This window comes from Chaetodon trifascialis, chromosome 3 (genome assembly GCF_039877785.1).
Source record: "Chaetodon trifascialis isolate fChaTrf1 chromosome 3, fChaTrf1.hap1, whole genome shotgun sequence".
NCBI classification, from domain to species: domain Eukaryota; kingdom Metazoa; phylum Chordata; class Actinopteri; order Chaetodontiformes; family Chaetodontidae; genus Chaetodon; species Chaetodon trifascialis.
Window position 1 is genome coordinate 17,870,357 of NC_092058.1, and position 17,560 is coordinate 17,887,916.

Consider the following 17,560-nt stretch of genomic DNA (forward strand, 5'->3'; position numbering starts at 1 on the left):
GATGAAAGGCCAGTCTGTCCTGCATCGAGTTGTCCACAAGAGAAAACTTTGGAGGCGCCATGGCCACCCCAACCGGTTGCAGACTAGGAAATCCTCCCAATGACCTCTTTCTTGCCCATGAAAAATCTGGTGAGTAATGCTGCCAGCGTTGCTAAGAGCCACAAACAAACAAAACAGCACAATTTATCTGACTCAGCCAATGAGCAAGAAGTGTTTTTGTATCAAACTCATTTATTTCTCTTTGAAATTCCTATCAACAGGTATGTACAGATTCAGGTAACGAGTGCAGTGTCCCTGCAAAATTAACAACAACAACAAAAAAATCTACAAATTAACAACAAGCATGCTTTGTTTTTTGTCCTTTTTCCAACACTAGCATGTAACTGGTCATTATATAAATTAAATTATAAAAGGTTTCCTCCACAAGCACACACAGGCCTAAAGTCTTCACCTGATGTGTCCTGTCAGGAGCTACACTGAAAACACAAAAAAGGTCACAGAATGAAGAGTGCTGCTGGAAGAGATCCTGCTAAAAGCTCATGCACAGAGCTCCCAAAGACAAACTACTCTATTTGCATCATTTAGTTTTTGCTTCACTTTGTCACACTCCATGTATCCAACTACATGTCATATCATACTCACCACAGTCCATCTAAAAAAAAAAATACACAACATGAAAATCAGTTTAAAGATACACTTTCACAAATCCTACGACCACACAGTTAAACAGTAAGACAGCTCAAAACACAACACTTCATGGCAATGACTAACTTTTTAAGTACAGTACATGTAATGTCAAACAAATGGCTTTGTTATGTTCACTATGTTTGAGGCTCGTATTTGCCATTTATGTATTTAATACATGATGAAAGGAAATGGAGGACCTTACTTTGTTAGTATCTGTCTTTTAGTGTTTCTCTGAGAAACACAGCGGCTGCACTGTTAACCAAGACGCCAACTAAGAGCGACGCTGCGTACAACATAAATATAACACAATGTGATTATTAGCTAATCCTTTTTGACATATACTGAACAGAAAACAGCACAAAAATTACACATTTAATGTTTGACCTCATGGACTTCATTGATTTTTGTATATATATATTTATTCTGAATTTAATGCAACAACATGTCTCAAATAAGTTGGGACAGGAGCGACTAAAGACTGGGAAAGATGTGGAACGCTCCAAAAACACCTGTTTGGAACATTCCACAGGTAAACAGGTTCATTGGTAACAGGTGATAGTATCATGATTGGGTATGAAAGGGGCATCCTGGAAAGGCTCAGTTGTTCACAAGCAAGGATGGAGAGAGGTTCACCACTTTGTGAACTTGTGAACTTCGTGACTGTATGAAGGATGTTACTGCATGGACTCAGGAACACCTTGTAAATCTGTTGCCGGGAAACAGTTTGTTTGCTGATGACTGCATTCTGTTCTTATTTATGTTTTACACAGCGTCCCAACTTTTTTGGAATCAGGGTGTAACTTGACACCACTTTCCCCCAAAAAGCAGCATTCTGAGGTGGACACACCTCAGGAAGAAATCCATCCTCACTGCAAGTCAATTCAGGGGCAGAATGAAGCAGTTTATTGGTTTTACTCGACATTAGAACGACACAGATGGAGAACCAGAGAGCGCAAAGCGGTTCTTTCTTCATCTCTGCTCTGCTCAGACCCTGACGACTGGGGTCGTAGCTGTCAGGGGCGCGGTGGACCCGGTGTCATAGTCCAAATCGATCATGGTGTGGTTGGCAGTGCCCAGGCTGCTAAGGGAAGTGCCTGTGCCCATCTGTCTGTCCCGCAGACTTTGCAGGTAGCTCTGAGAAGAGAAAAGAAGACAGGGAGAGATGAGCGAGGTGCACAGACACGGCGGGGTCAACTGGACAAGGATTTTATGGCATCAGCATCTACAGCACACGCCCTGTTGGGTGACACTGACCGGTGCCAGTAGATCCCCAGCGTAACGTTTCACTGGGGTTGGTTTACGGCGGTACGTGCCTTCCTGCCCACCTGCCTGCTGTCGCTTCTTGGCGTCCTTCTCTCGAATCCGCATCAGCTGGACTCTCTTCTGTCTCCGACTGATAACGACTACGAGGAGAAGGGGATTCAGAGGCAGCTTTAAAACATTACTTCATCATTAAACAGCAGTTATTCTGGGCAGAGGATGAGATACGGAGGAAATACAGTCTGGTTGTAAAATCCAAACATAAAACATCTGGGCCTCAAACTGATGAAAGTAACATTCTGGACGAGTGAAAAGTAAAAATACAAATCCTTTGTTTTTACTCGAAAATTCTACTCAGAATAGGCTCATTTCAGTCTTTTATGTGCATTTTATGTGTCTTGTAACTAGAATGTTACAAGACCTTTTATTTTTTTTCTGTGTATTACTTTTTTCATTTTAGCATTTATCTTCGTTGAAAACATTCCCAACAATATTGTTTGCAATCACTTTCAGTGCATCTTCATGTTTTCTAAACTAAACTCTCCTTACTCTGTGTTTTCTCTGTTGGACCTTCTCTACCAACTGCAGATTTTATTTCTTACTTTAGTTTGGTTTTCTTTTTGTTTCCCTTTTTATATACTTTATATTACGAGTAAATGAGATTGTTACATATTACTTGCTATTAGAGATAGTAAGGATTTCAATTAGGTATTAAAAACATGAAAATCACATGATGCTTTTGCAGAATAATAAAGATTTTTTTAACAAGAATGTACAAAGGAGCAGATGTTGGGTAAATCCTTGTCTCTAATTGGCTGTTCCAGCTTCAAGCATACATGTGATTATTCACTTGACGTGCTTTTAAATGTTACTCCTTCACTTTGCTTTAAACAGGAGTAAGTCGCTTCATATCTGAGGAGCACTTTCTTGACTTTGCTGCTCTTTAGAGGACTTTTAAGTGTCATTCTTAACCACTCCACAACACAACTCAAGCATCCTGATATTTCCTCCTTACCCTCAGTATGTGAGAAGCTGCCATCCGTCAGTTTCCACTGGACCAGTACTCCTATGAGGCTGAGGGTGGGCCAGATGCCCAGAATGACCCAGCTGTACCAGCAGAGAGCTGGCCCCGGTGTGAGGCGCAGGCATTCGTACACATGCGTGGCCAAAGCCAGCATCTCCACAAAGTAATCAGCACACACTGTCATGATAGCTGCCCCGAACACAGCCGTGGAGAGCACGGTGAAGAGCTTCTGCCACTGCAGGGTCAGCACGGCAAACAGCATGCCCGTTCCCAGGAGCGCACCCAGCGGGACCCAGACCGTGGTGGGAGTGTAGAATTGGTGAGTGACCAGCAGGGCGGCGAGGGCCAGGAGGAGGCCCAGCAGCAGGCCGGTCATGAAGAGGCCGACGCTTCGCACCAGCATGGTGACCAGACCGCACAGCAGGCCTATACCGAGGCCGATACCCGCGCTGGCCTCCACGCTCAGCTGAGTGTCCAGCACGTGCTCCTTGTGGCACAGCAAGAAGATGATGACTGAGCCAAACATCAGACCAGACAGGAACATGACAGCCTTGAAACAGCGGTAACCTAGAGGAAGAGAAAACGGACATGTCAATTTTTTTAACGCGAGGCAGAAGATGCCCACTGCAACCTGGTTGTAGAGGAATGCAGTAACCTCAAGTGAAAACACAGGTGTAGCCAACTTGATCTGATCTGTTTAAAGGCAGCGCCATGGAGGAGCTTGATGACATGTGTCATCCCAAAAACATTGAGTTTCCGCTCGCTTAGCGTCAAAGTATGTGAGCCGGCAGGGATCCTCACCAAAGAAGCAGTAGATGATGCCAAACAGGCAACACATGGAGCAGATGACGGCAGGGATGACATCATACTTCCTCTCTATCTCCAAACTGCAGGCATCGACCTCGACCGTGCCCGCCCCGGCCCCTTCAGAGCTCAGCCCAGTGGGATCTGCCATGCTGGCTCAATGTGGGAGGCTGAAGTTCAGGACACAAGGGTAGAACTTTTGGCGGCGTTATCTCAAGTCCATCTGAGCAGGGTTGGTGACTGGAAGAGAAGAGAAAATGTTGATGAATTGTGAGAAAATGAAAGAGGGTTCATCACAATCAGCGCAGAAAACTCAAGCAGGGAAGAATGTGCAGCGTGACATCTTCAGGTCAGCTGTGACTTCTTCCTAGCTGCTCTGTGTGTGCAGCTGTCACAAACTCAACACACAAAGATATGCAGCTCAGTGCAATCCTGCATGCTCGGGTGTTTAGCGACTCGCGGATCGGCTCTGAGAACCACACCCAAGCGGACATTTCACACCGGTCCCTGGAAGCTATACTAGCTTTTAAATGACACTGAACAGTGTGAGCTTCCCAGGTGATTTCGTCGTTGTGTGTTGTGTTGATGTATGAGTGTTTCTGTAATGATTTACTTTCAGTCATTTTAAATGTTTCCATGGGTGCAGTAATATCACTGCTGCAAAAATCAACGACCATTTAAGCAGCAAAACTAAAAACTGCAGAGATAAACTTGACAGGACAGAGGACACAATGCAACCTGCAGCTTCTGAAATGCATTTCTTTTAGGCAGCTTTGACAGAGCTTGAGATTTATCAGGAGGACACTTGCTTCAGTCCAAACAGGTTCACTGTATGAACCCAGACTGTGTGTGTGTGACCTTTTGGATGTGTAGAAGAACTCAGAAAATTAGTCAACATTAGATCCTGACAGATCCTGTCAGGAGATTTAAACAATCAATAGTTATTAACTAAATCAATAGTTATTAACTAAATCAATTTATTGCTGTGCCTCTTAATGGGATATCTCAGAGTAACATGGTAACATATTCCAATGAATGGCTGGTTTTGAATAAATAAACATTTATTTTAAGTAAAAGTTCTTTTTTGGTAAAAATGGAAATGGTGCTTCCACAATAGATGAACACAGGCTGACATCTTTCATCCCTTTTCACTAAAATTCAGTCAAAAAGCAAAAAACAACACGTCTGGCAGTCCAAACACAGGCTGGCATATTGAGACAAATCAATTATCTCTTCAAAATAAGTTCTAAATGTCACTGCAACCTCCTGATGCAAACAATTAAGAACTCAAACCAGTGTTCAAAGGCTGTCCAACATCCATGAACGATAAATGAGGTATAAAGTCCTCAGCAGTTCAAAATAAATAGAAAGGGTTGAACCAAAACTGATGCCAATCCAGCCTAAAGTATAATGTGATGGCTGAATCTGCTTAGGCTTTTTCTCGGCACTGTGCAAAAACAAAATTGCATCCACTGTGCCAGGATTCAGGCACTTCCGCCTCACCTCACCTCGGCTGTGCTGAACAAGTGTTTGCTCGCAGCACTTATTGCAGGAAAGCATCCATGCAGGACAGTTTTCTGACAGACAGCATGTTATTTGAATCTTATCTTGGCTAAAATCTAACAGCCTTGCTGATTGAAAAGATACAAACATCCACTTAATTGGTAACTTTACTAAGATAACAACTGGTGGACACAGTATCTGTGCGTAAAATGACAGAATGACAGAGCAGTTGGTGTTAACTGTCCATATCTTCAAGATGTTGACTTTCAGCTCCTTGATAATGAATTCTAAATGGTTTATTTAACATAAGAAGTAGATATTTGTTCTCAATTCATAAAAGAAAAAACCTGAAAATTTGGTGATACATGGTTTTCACTGGACAGCAACACGCTTATATCCTAAAGTACAGTCTAAAATTGCATGAAGCCCATCTTTCTATTTAACTGTATGCAAAACAAAGCTCATAAACATTTTTCTGGTACTTACTTCACCTCTACCTACTCCAGAATTGTGAGGATGTGCACTGACTAGTACTCCTGAAAAGTTCTCTCTGATGTTTAAGCTGGCAGGCGTGTAGAGAGCCACAGAGGGCTGCAGCGGGGCTAAAGGCTTATGGGTGGACTGCTCGTTCTGAGGCTGCTGGCAGGCCTCTCGGATGATCTCACCACAGCCGAGATCCGATTACAGCTAACTCACGTTTTCTACTTGAGACCATCGATCAGAACAGTCGGCCCTGCCTTTATTCTTTGCTCCTTGCCAGATCTTTCTCTTTCCACCCTGTCTATACTCCAGCTCTCCTTCTTAACCTGGAACTTTCCCCAGCTTAAATCTGACTCCTCGCTGAAAGGGGCCTTGCTTGTTTCGCCTTCTCGGACACAGGGCTGTGTAATTTGTATGTCCTGCCTGTGAATGACTTTACATGGAAAAAATGAGAGTCCACTGGAAAGTTTCCTTTTCTTCTTCAGTCACTCGCAGCTCTTCAGCACCTATCTCTCGCTCTCTCTCTCTGTCTCTCTTCTGCTTTCATCAGTGACAACAGCAAAGTCTCATTTCTTTTGTTTTTCTCTTTGCAGGGGAATTTAGGAGAAATGTGTACGTGGCCAGTTAAAGTCTGGATACACTACGCGTAAACAGCTGAAACTGAGACGTACAATCGTTATGTAACACGATGTGGGTGCAGCAATGTTGTTATATATACAAAAATGTATTACAAAAACTCTGATGACTGTCCATTTATCACTTTCAATACTCCAACACTCCACGTATGTGCTCATAAAATGACTTGAAGATCGAATGGGTGCAAACTGCACTGATAGCCGCTGAAATAAAGGTGGAAAACAAAAGGGAAACTGGATAGCCTGAGACAAACCCACAATAAAACCTAACGTTCCTAAAAAAAAGTGAGCGCTGCTGGAGAGTTCTCTGCATACAATCATGACTATAATCTTCACATCAACACCAGCCGCCAAACTCTACTGTGGAACAATGTACAATCTACACACACGGTGCTCTATTCCCTCCGTATCTGTAAGGGTCTATAGACACTTAAATGTGTTGTAGATGTGAATATGAGTGTCGGTGAATACGTTTGTCTTTGTGATAGACTGGCTTCCCTTGCCCAGTAAAGGGGGGCCTTCAGCTCCATGTGACCCCTGAACAGGGTAAGAGGTTACAAAACGGACTGACAGAGACTGGAACATCATTGTGGGCGTCTGTTCCGCTCCTTGGTCTCCTTACTGTGATCTGTCTCTCCACCTTCGTGTTGACTCAGTCATATGAGAAGAAAAGGGGATTTTTTATGTCACCATGTGTAACTGTTAAAAGGTTAATGTGTACTTCTAAAAAAACAAACCAATCAGCTTCAGTGGATTTAGTTTACTTCTGACTCTAAGTACAGGTTCAACTTGATGATGTTGATTACTGTGGGTTTGGCCCACAGCTTTGTGCCTCAGTTGGTCTTTGTTTCATGTGACATGAATGCAGCATAAAGCCACCTGGTTGGTTTGGATGTGAAACACCTGCAACAGCCAGCTTCCTGTAATTAGCAGAGCTTGCCGTGACTGCCTCTATTCTAAAGCCTGTCCCATATTTACCTGCTCTGACCTTTTGATGTTTGCCATTCTTGGCAGAGGAACATGAAGCTTTAATAACAATGAGAGATTAAGTTCATCTTCTTCAACACAATTCATTCAAACAAACACACAACATCCTGTTTGTCTAAAGGAACAACAGGCACTGATGCTGTTCCTATCAAATCTACACCAGTTCAATTAGAAAATCTTTTCACAGAAGACAAAAAGTGAAGGGTGAAGTATTTTAGAAGCACTCTTTCATCTCAATGTCACCACTCTTCTCCCAGCGCTCTCTCGTGGACTCGTCCCCCAGCTGTAATCAGGCAGTTGTTCATGTGTTTTGAGGGAGTGGCTTTGGGGGGGGGGGGGGGGCCTAAATGGATTTTTTTGGTGGGATAGTCTAGTTCACTTTTGCTGTTTGCTCCTGCTTTGCCAACTCTAGCTTTAACATACAGCACGTTGAATACAGCTTTGTTCTACATTCTGTGGGTATATACAGATCATGTTACACAGTAGCTTATACTGATTAGTATAATTGGACACTGGCAGCTTCCTCCCTTGCTTCTAATGGACCAGGACTTTGAATGGATGGTTTGTGGTCCGCTTATTGAATTTGCTTAAACTATGAGACATCAACGCTAAGAAAATAATTAAGTCCAGTCTCCTTCTTTCTACCACACATCAAATTTGATTTCTGATCATTTTTTTAATTCCAATTGGTCAAAAACAACAAATTTTTGGTTTACCAGTAATGCTAGCACTCTGAATGAGAACGAGTTAATATTTCATCACCATTTTGACAGTTGTTACTCAACTCTAGAGGCTAGTCCATGTACACTCCCACATCTCTGTGCGCCTGCCTCATGTTACCCCTCTGTGAGTCACAATGGTGTCCTGTCTAGCAGGCTTGGAAGTCCTTGCTGCTGTGGGAGAATGGAGCCATTATGGGGCAAAACAAAGACTCCGAGGCCCATACTGTGACCTCTAGTGGCACTCAGAGGAAACCACGTGGACAAAAACAGAGACCACATAAAGATGGCTGAGAGCACCAAGGAAACTGGTAGATCCCAAGTGTTTGCTTTAAGATGAGTGCCAAGTATTTGCCTTCAGAGGGCTGGCAAGTGATGGAAGGAGGGGGTCCTAACTAGAAACAGCACTATCTATCTTAGTGACTGGGCTCTCTGGAGGCCCCAAAACCTCCCAATGCTTCCTAGCTGAATTTTCTAAAAGCTAGAGTCGCCTGGCAACTAATTCAATACTGGTCAACAAGAGGAAGAGTTTCAGCCATGCTCGCAGCTCTGTGAGGCTGGAGCAAGATGCTAACATTACCGTGATCACATTGTGACTGTGACAGCGCTAACGTTTAGCCTGTCAGCACATGAAAGTTAGCTTATTAGCACTACATAGAAAGTACACCTTAGGCGCATGAGAAAGTCATTCATTTTTGGGGGGCTTTTTCTCACAAAGCCAAGGATTGGACTAACTCTAATTTAGACCCGACGATGGTGCTGGATGAAAAGTCAGAGGATCAACAAAGTTAGAGTTTGTCCTCTGGGCGTCTTAAATATCTGTGGCAACTTTCACAGCAATCCATCAAAAGTTCATCAAAATTTCACACAAACACAAAAATGTCAACCTTATGATGTTGCCAGACAACAAGTTAGAGGATCACCAAATTGGTCCTCTGGGAGCATGAATGTCTTCAGAAAATGTTACAGAAATTTGCCCAGTAGTTGAGATATTTCAGTCTGGACCAAAATGGCGTAATGACCAACCGACTGACCGACTATTTCCTTTCCATTTATCATTCCAGCTCGACCATTAGAGGCTTGAAAGAAGTCAAACCCCCTTTACTTGCACTTAAATGGGGAGAAAAAAACGAAAGCACACATAATAGCCTCCAGAAGTATCACTTACACGTGCTTAAGAGGCAATAGTTGGAAACGGTGTGTTAACACACAACAAGCATCAGCTGCAGATGAGCTGTTGGAATATTATGTTGGCCTTGAAACCAAAACCCAAGAGTATACTCCCCCTGAACAAACAATGCAGGGGGGCTGAGCAGCACAGGTTTGAGTGCTCAGCTGCTGAGGAACAGGCAGGGCCGACAACAAGTTCCCCACATAACTAATTTGGGTGTGTTTAATGAAGGGGTGGGCGTCTGTGATCACATCCAAGGATTCTGCAAGTGCTCCCTGGACTTGATGGCCAGAGCCAGCTGAGAAGCTGAAAACCTGCAGAGTTATGACTTGGCTTTCTGACAACTTCACTTGGAAGACTCTACCAAGCATGTGAGATGCACTTTGCAGTTGCAGCCATAAATCATGGCACCTTAAGCTGAACACCCCAACCAGCTGAAAGACTCGAGGCCAGACAAGAGGCACCATGGGAGTAATGCTGGCCTTAACAGTCGGGGTTATTAAAATGGATTCCATGTTGTGCTAAGCATAACACTGGATAAACGTAGATAAATTTACCCTCATCATCACAATACCATCTGCATTCATTCTGGATCACATTGAGCAAGACATCGTATGGGCCACTATTCAGCTTCCTGTCCCTCCATAGCAGGAAGCTCAGGGCCAGATGAGGAAGTGGAACATGAGGTTTCAGCAGGAACTGACCCTTGTTTTTTTGACGTGGAGCAGAGACAGGAACAAAAAGCCGGGTCATCAACACTGAAACATCATTTCACCTCAACAACACCGCTCCCTTGGTTTCAACTGAGAAACACGCAGGACTGTGCGCTGCTAAGAAAGTTAGCATTGCCAATACCGAGACTGGACCTGAGCACTTTAGCCATCCTGAGGAACCAGCAGCAGAGGCAGCCTTCAGCATGAAAATAAGCTTGTAATCTGTCTGGCTCGCAGGCTAATCTACACATAACACTTGCTATTGTGTCACCAAACATAGTAACAACTTGCATAATGAACAAAGCACCACATGATAGTCAGTTTACTCTTTTTTTTTTTTTTACAGACTGTGAATACTCAGACGTTTTGTAATTCTTATTATTCTTATATCATATTGAACTCTGGGTCTGAGCTACATGCAGCCACATTCAAACCACAATGATGTACTGACTATGAACATACACAAAATGTAGACAGTATATATTGTTATGTGCATTACCGACTCATCACCACCAGTGTACCTCTGCATACTACTTATGTTTATTTCCTTGTCAACGATTGCTCCACTGAAACTGTTTTGCATATGACAAACAAACAACTACGCTAGTCAATACTTGCCAGTGTCACAAGTCTCTACTGTCACATTCACGGGTCACACACCAAACACATTCCTCCCATAATTCTAACGAAGTCTGATCCATCCTGACTCACAAGTCCTTAAAAAACTAAAAAACACAGGCAAAAATAAATAGAAATAAATATAGCAGAAAAACTACATAGCATACCTCAACCTGATCCCCGTGATGGGCAAATTAATAGTTTTTTAAAAGCTTGGTTGTGCCATGTGAGTTCTACAAAGTTGACTAGAGTGCATGTGACTCATGGGATATTCTACATACTCATTACTCATGCCTCTGACAGCCTTTGCGTGTGGCTTGAGCAATTGTATCCCAGTGCAGATCTGGGAATGAACTATTCCTTATTCATATTCATGTCTATTCTCCTCTGAAGCTTTCTTGCCAGGGTGTCACATGGTCTTTCCTTAGACATCAGCTGCTTCTCCTAAAGCCATCTCAATCAGAAAGTTACCAAAGCATACGTTTTAATGCAACTCTCTCATAAGATATGACACCAAAATGTGCACTGTGTGCAATGGATCTTTCTTGAGCCACAGAATCTGAAGCAAAAATATGTTTCACTTTTGTCCCCATAACCAAGATATTTCTGACCACAGGATCTTCAAAGCTGTGAATTTTATGCAAAACTATTTACCTCCCAAAGCTGACTCACACAGACAACTTCATCTTGTGCACAGCACAGTTGGAGATCCTTCCTAAGTCATTACCCTGACTTATAAAAATTCCCATCATAGCTTTTTTAATTTACAGGCGCAATTTGCAGCTGTTCAAGTGGTGATATCCCAATAACATTCCCTCTGGCAGTTGAAGGACTTGAACCGAAGTCTCCAATTCCTGAATAAAGATCATTTAAAAAATGATAAATCAAAATTAGTTCTCACTGCTAAATCATTTGCCCTTACGCCACAAAATGGTCACTTGTGGCAATATTCTATTAGTAGCATCCAACTTCTTTTCCCCTCATTATCTCTGAATCTCACGCCTGACTTTAGTCTAAACAATAAGAGGCCTGTCAATTTAAGACTGCAGAGAGCTACTTATAGAGAGGAATGGCAAGAGATCAGAAACACAATGAGGAGCTTTCTGAACAGTCACATGTCAATGGTGCATGTGTGTATACTGTACATCAGAAACACACATGGATATTAACACGGGAAGGACTAATATTCATCCAGTTAGCTATCTATGCTGCAGTAAGTGAGAGCAGCAGAGGAAGGAGCATACAGTACAGCGTGTGCAGCAAGGAGGAGCACTTCCACAATGCGCTATTAGGGTTTGTGGTGGAGAGAAGCATTTAGTAGGCAGTGTGGTGGAGTCCGATGTCCATATGTCTGTGAGAGCATGACAGAATAGCACTGTGTACGAGATAATATATGCTGCTGATGAACACTAGGTTGGTGTTGAGGTTCTGACCTCAAGAAGTTTCACCGGGGTGTGATGGTACTGTTATAGTGCATATTAACACTTTGCTTAGCTCTTATCAATCTGGTGTACAAGAAACAGCATTGCTTAGGCAGACTGCCAATTGAAAATCAAGTAGGCCACTGACTGAATGGTGATAATTTGTAGATAGGTTTGCTATAGTGGTAGAAGAGGAGCCGGGACAATGTAGTGGTTCAGACCTCCGTGCAGTGCCTATATATGTCTGCAGCTCTATCATTTAGAGCAGACATTTAACCCTCTCTGTCAAATTCGTCGACAATAATTGTACCTCCAACAGCGATCTCACGAGTCTAAAATATCATGTGCCCTTCATTTTCCAAGCCAACTCAACACCCCTCTCATGTTGAAACTATAACCAGTGTTTAAAGTGCTATAAGTAGCCTATGCATGGATGTTTCAAAATGACTGCTATCAGTTTTTTATGTGGTTTCCAAGTGACAATGGGAACCAGGAGTCTCCAGATCCTTTCATCTCTGAGTCAAACACAAAGTCAGGTCGCTCCTCAGCCGTGTCAGTTCCTCTTTCAGTTAGCTGTCATTAAGAAGTACCAGGATCAACTGCATTTGATGACAAAAGCAAGTCCACTCATGTTTGGGTAATTTAAAAATGAATTCAGTGAGTGACCACCTTTTACTATATAAAAAACAAAGACCTTAAACATCACATCTGGCACCATTTAAATTGTACTCCAAGTTTTTTTTTTGTCCATTACTTAAAAAGCATTCCTTGAGGTCTTATAGGAATACATCTATGATGTGATGTCCAATAAGAGGAGAAAGTCACAAGTACAAAACACAATGGCCTCCTTACTAGATTTATAACAGCCTTCAATGAGTACAGATTGTACAGCACAGCTCTTCCTCAGCTCTTATTCGGAAAGACAAGCTTAGAGTCCCTCCTCAGTGAACAGATCTGTCCATGTGCAGTGCATATGGACTGATGCAGGAGGCCTGAGCATGCGGCCCGACAGAGCTGGAGCAACTCTGATGACTTCTGAAGTACATTTATCTAAACAATCATCATCATTACACAACAGTGTCATTGCGACACTGCACTTGGATTTGTGATGACTTCAATCTTAAATAAAGTCCTGACACGTGGCAAAAACTAACGACAGAGGAGAAGCTGTGTATACGCCATTCTGTCATTGATTCCTATTGAATATCCATCAATACACACGACATAGCTAATACTGCATGACTAACAGGGGTTTTAAACTAACCACAGACAGCAATGAAGTTCATCTTTTTCACAGATGTGACACAGTTGAAAGTAAAACTAGAACTTCCCAAAATTTCTATTATGAGTTTGACGATGGCTTTAGCCAAATTGTTTTATTTCAGAATGTGAATCAAAAAGCAGGAATTGTGTATCTTATTTTTTTTTTACTTTACACTACAAAATACAGAGTAAACAAACGGCGCCGTCTCACTGAAGTTTGGAACTGCAGACATACTGTAGAGATGGCTGGCCAGCCATACCTTAGTTAGAAGAATAAACCTTAGCCTCTGGCCTTGTTGTTTTAAGGGGAAAAAAGACTGCTTGTGTTTAAAGAAGAAAGCAGAGATCCAAACGCAGTAATTACCCAAACTTCAAATTAAAGCTTATCCTCATAAAATGGGAATTCCTCCTTCGCTGTGCTGGTCAGCTGCTCTTATTGTGCATACTCTTTCCCCGACAACATTCTCCTGAAAGCTGCTTACAGCATTTTCAATAAAGTTCAGGGTTCAATGTGTCTGTTAAAATGTTTCAATTAATTATGTGTGTAAAAACCATTGAAGAGGAGTCAGCATGGTGTTAGCATGTTCTAATAACAAGGACAAGACAAAAAATGAGAGCCCTGTGCCTGTGCTAATTAAAAGGCACCATGCAAAACATGTGCAGTCCAACTTTCATCAGCCCCCGCTCTTCATGCTTCCTTTCCTGCCTTCTCTTTCTCCCCAAAGCAGGGAAGGGCTTCCTCTCTGCCGTTTCAAAGTTGCAAAACCATCTGGAGCAGGCTGACAGAGTAGGTCAAGTAGATGGGGCGGCTTGCTGAGGGGGTGTAACTACAGACTGCACTCCCCAGTAAAGACGGGACCTGTAGACTGTCATCACACTGGCCAAAAAACCAAGAGGCAGTCCTACCCTGGATCACACAGCTGAGCCGCAGGGCCAGGGCTTTTTGCACGCTACGTGGGCCATGAGGGGACATGAAATGTTTGCCTTACAAGATGAAGGATGTTTCCATATTTTGCTTATAGGTGACAATAAAGGAATATACTGTTTCTGGAAGTGGTCTGATTTATCAAACAACCTGTGGAGTTTACAGCATCACAAAATCAATACTGATCTCACAGCATATGTTTTGTTAACAGCTGTATGCCACTTAGCATCTTCCACAACTTTTGCAAAACTACCTGGAGTTGTTTGCCAGTACTGATTAAAGCACTCAGTACTCAGGGGTCTTTGTCTACATGCTTCAGTTCAGTGCACACAAATAAAGCCTTTGTTATCCTGGATCATTATGTCTTTGTCCTCAAAGGCTGAAGGATAAGTTGCATTATGTGCCTCAAGTGTAAAATGCCTGGAAAGGGGAGCAGCCATGGGAGCACCCTGACTTGCTATACGTGTTATTACAAACATTTCCAGCTGTTGAGTTTGGCACTGATCAGTCACGATCTGAGGTGGATTTCCATCGGTAATGAAGTCTGTGGCCGTAGTTTCCTATGACAGCCTGGACTGAATTCAAATGTCCACTGAGAGTAACAGACAGCCAAACCTTGGTTTTTAAACAAAGAGTAGCTTAGTGATGTGGACATCTGCAACACAAAACAATTGTTTAAGCTTAAGTAAACGTGACTTTAAAAACTTACCGATGAGCCCTTGTGTTCGGCAGCTGTAATGTTAACTTCTCCTTGACAATCGGCCCTGTCAAACAAGAAAAACAGCCCACCATTCACAAACACAGAGCGGCGGTAGGGTACCAGGAAAAACCGGTTTTCTCCCAACTTCTCCCAAGGCTCCTTTTTAAACTCACAGGCTGAGCTAAACCGACACCAGCGGCATGGTTTTGTTCCTACCCCTGCCTCATGCAAATCTTTTTAAAAAGGCGAAGCTAGCTCTGACCACTGCTGTGTGGAGGGTTAGCTAGTTTCCATATTCTCCGCGGCTTCTTCAGCCGGTCACTACTTTGAAGCGTTCACTACATTAACCGTTGAAGTTCCCGTCCGTGTGACTCCACACCAAAAAAACGTCCACCTCTGGAAAATCTTAACGATCCGCCCTTCACACACCTCCCCTCTCCTCCTCTCTCGGCTGAAGTAAATGACACTGAAAAAAAAACAAAGGAGAAAAAGTTTTTCCCTCTCTCCCTCCGAGGCGGTCCCCTCGCTATCTCCATCCAGCGTCGTCAGTTGCTCCGTTGGAAGGATGGGGGTTGGCGGGGAGGGGGGAAGGTGGGGGCACAGCAACAGATGAGGCCGCAGCTTAAATGGGGCTAGCTTGCTATACCTGAACTCCTGTTGGAAACTCATTCAGTGAACAGGAGGTTGGCTAAATATGAAACAATACAATACTCCATGAGAGCACTGAACAGGCTAGAATGCTCGCTAACTTTACATGATGATGGTAGATACATTTTAAGGATTAGCTAAAGTGCTAACTAGCAATGGCAGTATCACTTTCTAGTAAGATGCACTGTAAACATGAAAATAATTTCATTATTAACCAATAAAGTATTTACTAGCACTTTGCAGAGCACTCAAACCAATAAGAGTTCATTTTGGGTGGCCAGGTTGTCTCTGGCGTGCATTTAGTTTTCTCCAGCTAATCATTTTCTGCTCTAGAACTTCAAAAGGACCCATGACCCTGAAAAGTGCTAAGCCAGTGAGCGTCTAAGCCAGAATCCATTTAGAGACAAGTTATTCAGATTTACAACTGTGGCTTGATTCAGTTCAACATATTTTATTTGACCTGGATAATCTCATCAGTTTATTATAATACTACAACATGTGACTCATGGGTGCACATATTAAAAACAAGCACAGACATTGAAATCATGAGTAATCACGTATTAACATCTATACCTGCAGACCTGATGACACACATTATCCTCTAATAATGACAAGACTATTAATGAGAGATTTTTTTTAAACCTGACAAACCAAAAGTTACTATCTTATAAATGATTCATAAATCAATAATGATTTAGCCATTAATACATTTAAAAATACTTTTTAAAGGTGCCCTTTTAGAAAGTGATACAGGCTTAACTTGACGAGTGTTTGAATGTGAAAGCAGACAAGTTGTATACATTTCAAGCTTATTCTTTCTCTTCTCCTTTTTGCATTTCGACTGCTGCACACTGAGGAGAGGGCTGGGAATTTGTGGTGTCCACAGAAACAACTGGTGACACAGGACCCTGTGGATTGTGTTGGTACATGCGGAGGGAATGAGCTACAGCTGTGAGTGTTGACACTGTATGAGGACTTCATTCTTCCCACAGGGTCTCCCAGAGGAGGGGGTGGTGGTTGAGTGAGTGTATGGCAGGGAGAAGGTCTTATTTATTTATAGCCACGTCCATAGATTGTATGACCTCCACACTAACAGTTCAACAACCACACCCACATACAGATGTTCATGCAGTCTACATTTACAATTTTATGATCTGTTCAGTCAGGTTTAAGTAGACAGACATATATTGTTTTGACATGGCTTGTAGGCTCCATGGTTTCCTGCCTTGAAATATCCCAGTACCATGATCATTTATTGGCACATTATGCTATGTAACCCCTTTCACTGCATTTCCTTGATGATTTAACAATAGTGAGCAACTGAGTCATTCTTGGTTTCTTGAGTTTTTCCGATTATGGAGAACTTGTATTGGAAAAACATAAAGTACTGCCAAGTGAGGATGCTGTTCTCTCCTTTCTGGTGAACCTCTTCACATCTGAAAAGTCATAACTCATCTGTGTAATCCATAAATATAATAATCTTGTGTTGTGATATGAAGTTCAGTTGCAATCCACTCCCTACATTCTGGGAAAATTTGTGACGCAGACGTCAGGTACTTTTTCTCCCACAGCTCTCAAAGTGAACAGAGGGGTATATTTTCCTTGGAATTTACCTAAGCATGACACTCTGTCCCAACGTCACCAACAGCAGGAGAATCATTACACAGGCCTACAACCTCGACAAGATTTTAAGTTAACGAGCCCTTTGTGGATAAGCAATGGTGTTAGCGCTGTCTGTGGCAGAGCTTGTGTCAGGTTTAGATATGCCGTCACTTTCTGTAGCTCTGAAATGAAAAGTCAGGTCTTCATTCTCACCAATAAAAGCATGGCTCCTTTGTACTGAAAGTTTGCACTAACATTTATGCAATACAGCCTGCTGGCGCTTCATGTTCTCGTTACAAAACAATGAGTCATCTCTGTATAGAAATTTTGATATACAGACTGTCCAAGCCTGGTTTAGGTTGCCACATGGAGACATATTAAGCCTCTCTCTGTGCAGAGG

At 42.6% G+C, this 17,560-nt stretch overlaps 1 protein-coding gene across 2 annotated transcripts; it reads right to left on the reverse strand.

Annotated features, from left to right (window-relative positions):
* Positions 1-217: 217 nt before the first annotated feature.
* Positions 218-15,484, reverse strand: LOC139329519 (transmembrane protein 198-like). Of its 2 annotated transcripts, none has more exons than XM_070959889.1 (5): positions 14,920-15,484; positions 3,773-4,015; positions 2,963-3,538; positions 1,942-2,090; positions 218-1,821 (listed from the first exon to the last, which is right to left on the reverse strand). In XM_070959889.1, exons 2-5 carry the CDS (start codon positions 3,924-3,926, stop codon positions 1,672-1,674), a joined length of 1,029 nt encoding a protein of 342 aa, XP_070815990.1. In that variant the 5' UTR covers positions 3,927-4,015; positions 14,920-15,484; the 3' UTR covers positions 218-1,671. The 2 variants fall into 2 exon arrangements, with proteins under 2 accessions (XP_070815990.1, XP_070815991.1); XM_070959890.1 differs by having other exon boundaries at positions 219-1,821; positions 2,013-2,090; positions 14,920-15,454.
* Positions 15,485-17,560: the final 2,076 nt, after the last annotated feature.

Excerpts from the sequence above, each read along its gene's own strand:
- LOC139329519 (XM_070959889.1), bottom strand. The coding sequence starts at position 3,926 with ATGGCAGATCCCACTGGGCTGAGCTCTGAAGGGGCCGGGGCGGGCACG. Across the intron at positions 3,539-3,772 it reads CATCATCTACTGCTTCTTTG|GTTACCGCTGTTTCAAGGCT; the intron begins GTGAGGATCCCT and ends CTCTTCCTCTAG. Across the intron at positions 1,822-1,941 it reads CTGGGGATCTACTGGCACCG|AGCTACCTGCAAAGTCTGCG; the intron begins GTCAGTGTCACC and ends TTCTCTTCTCAG.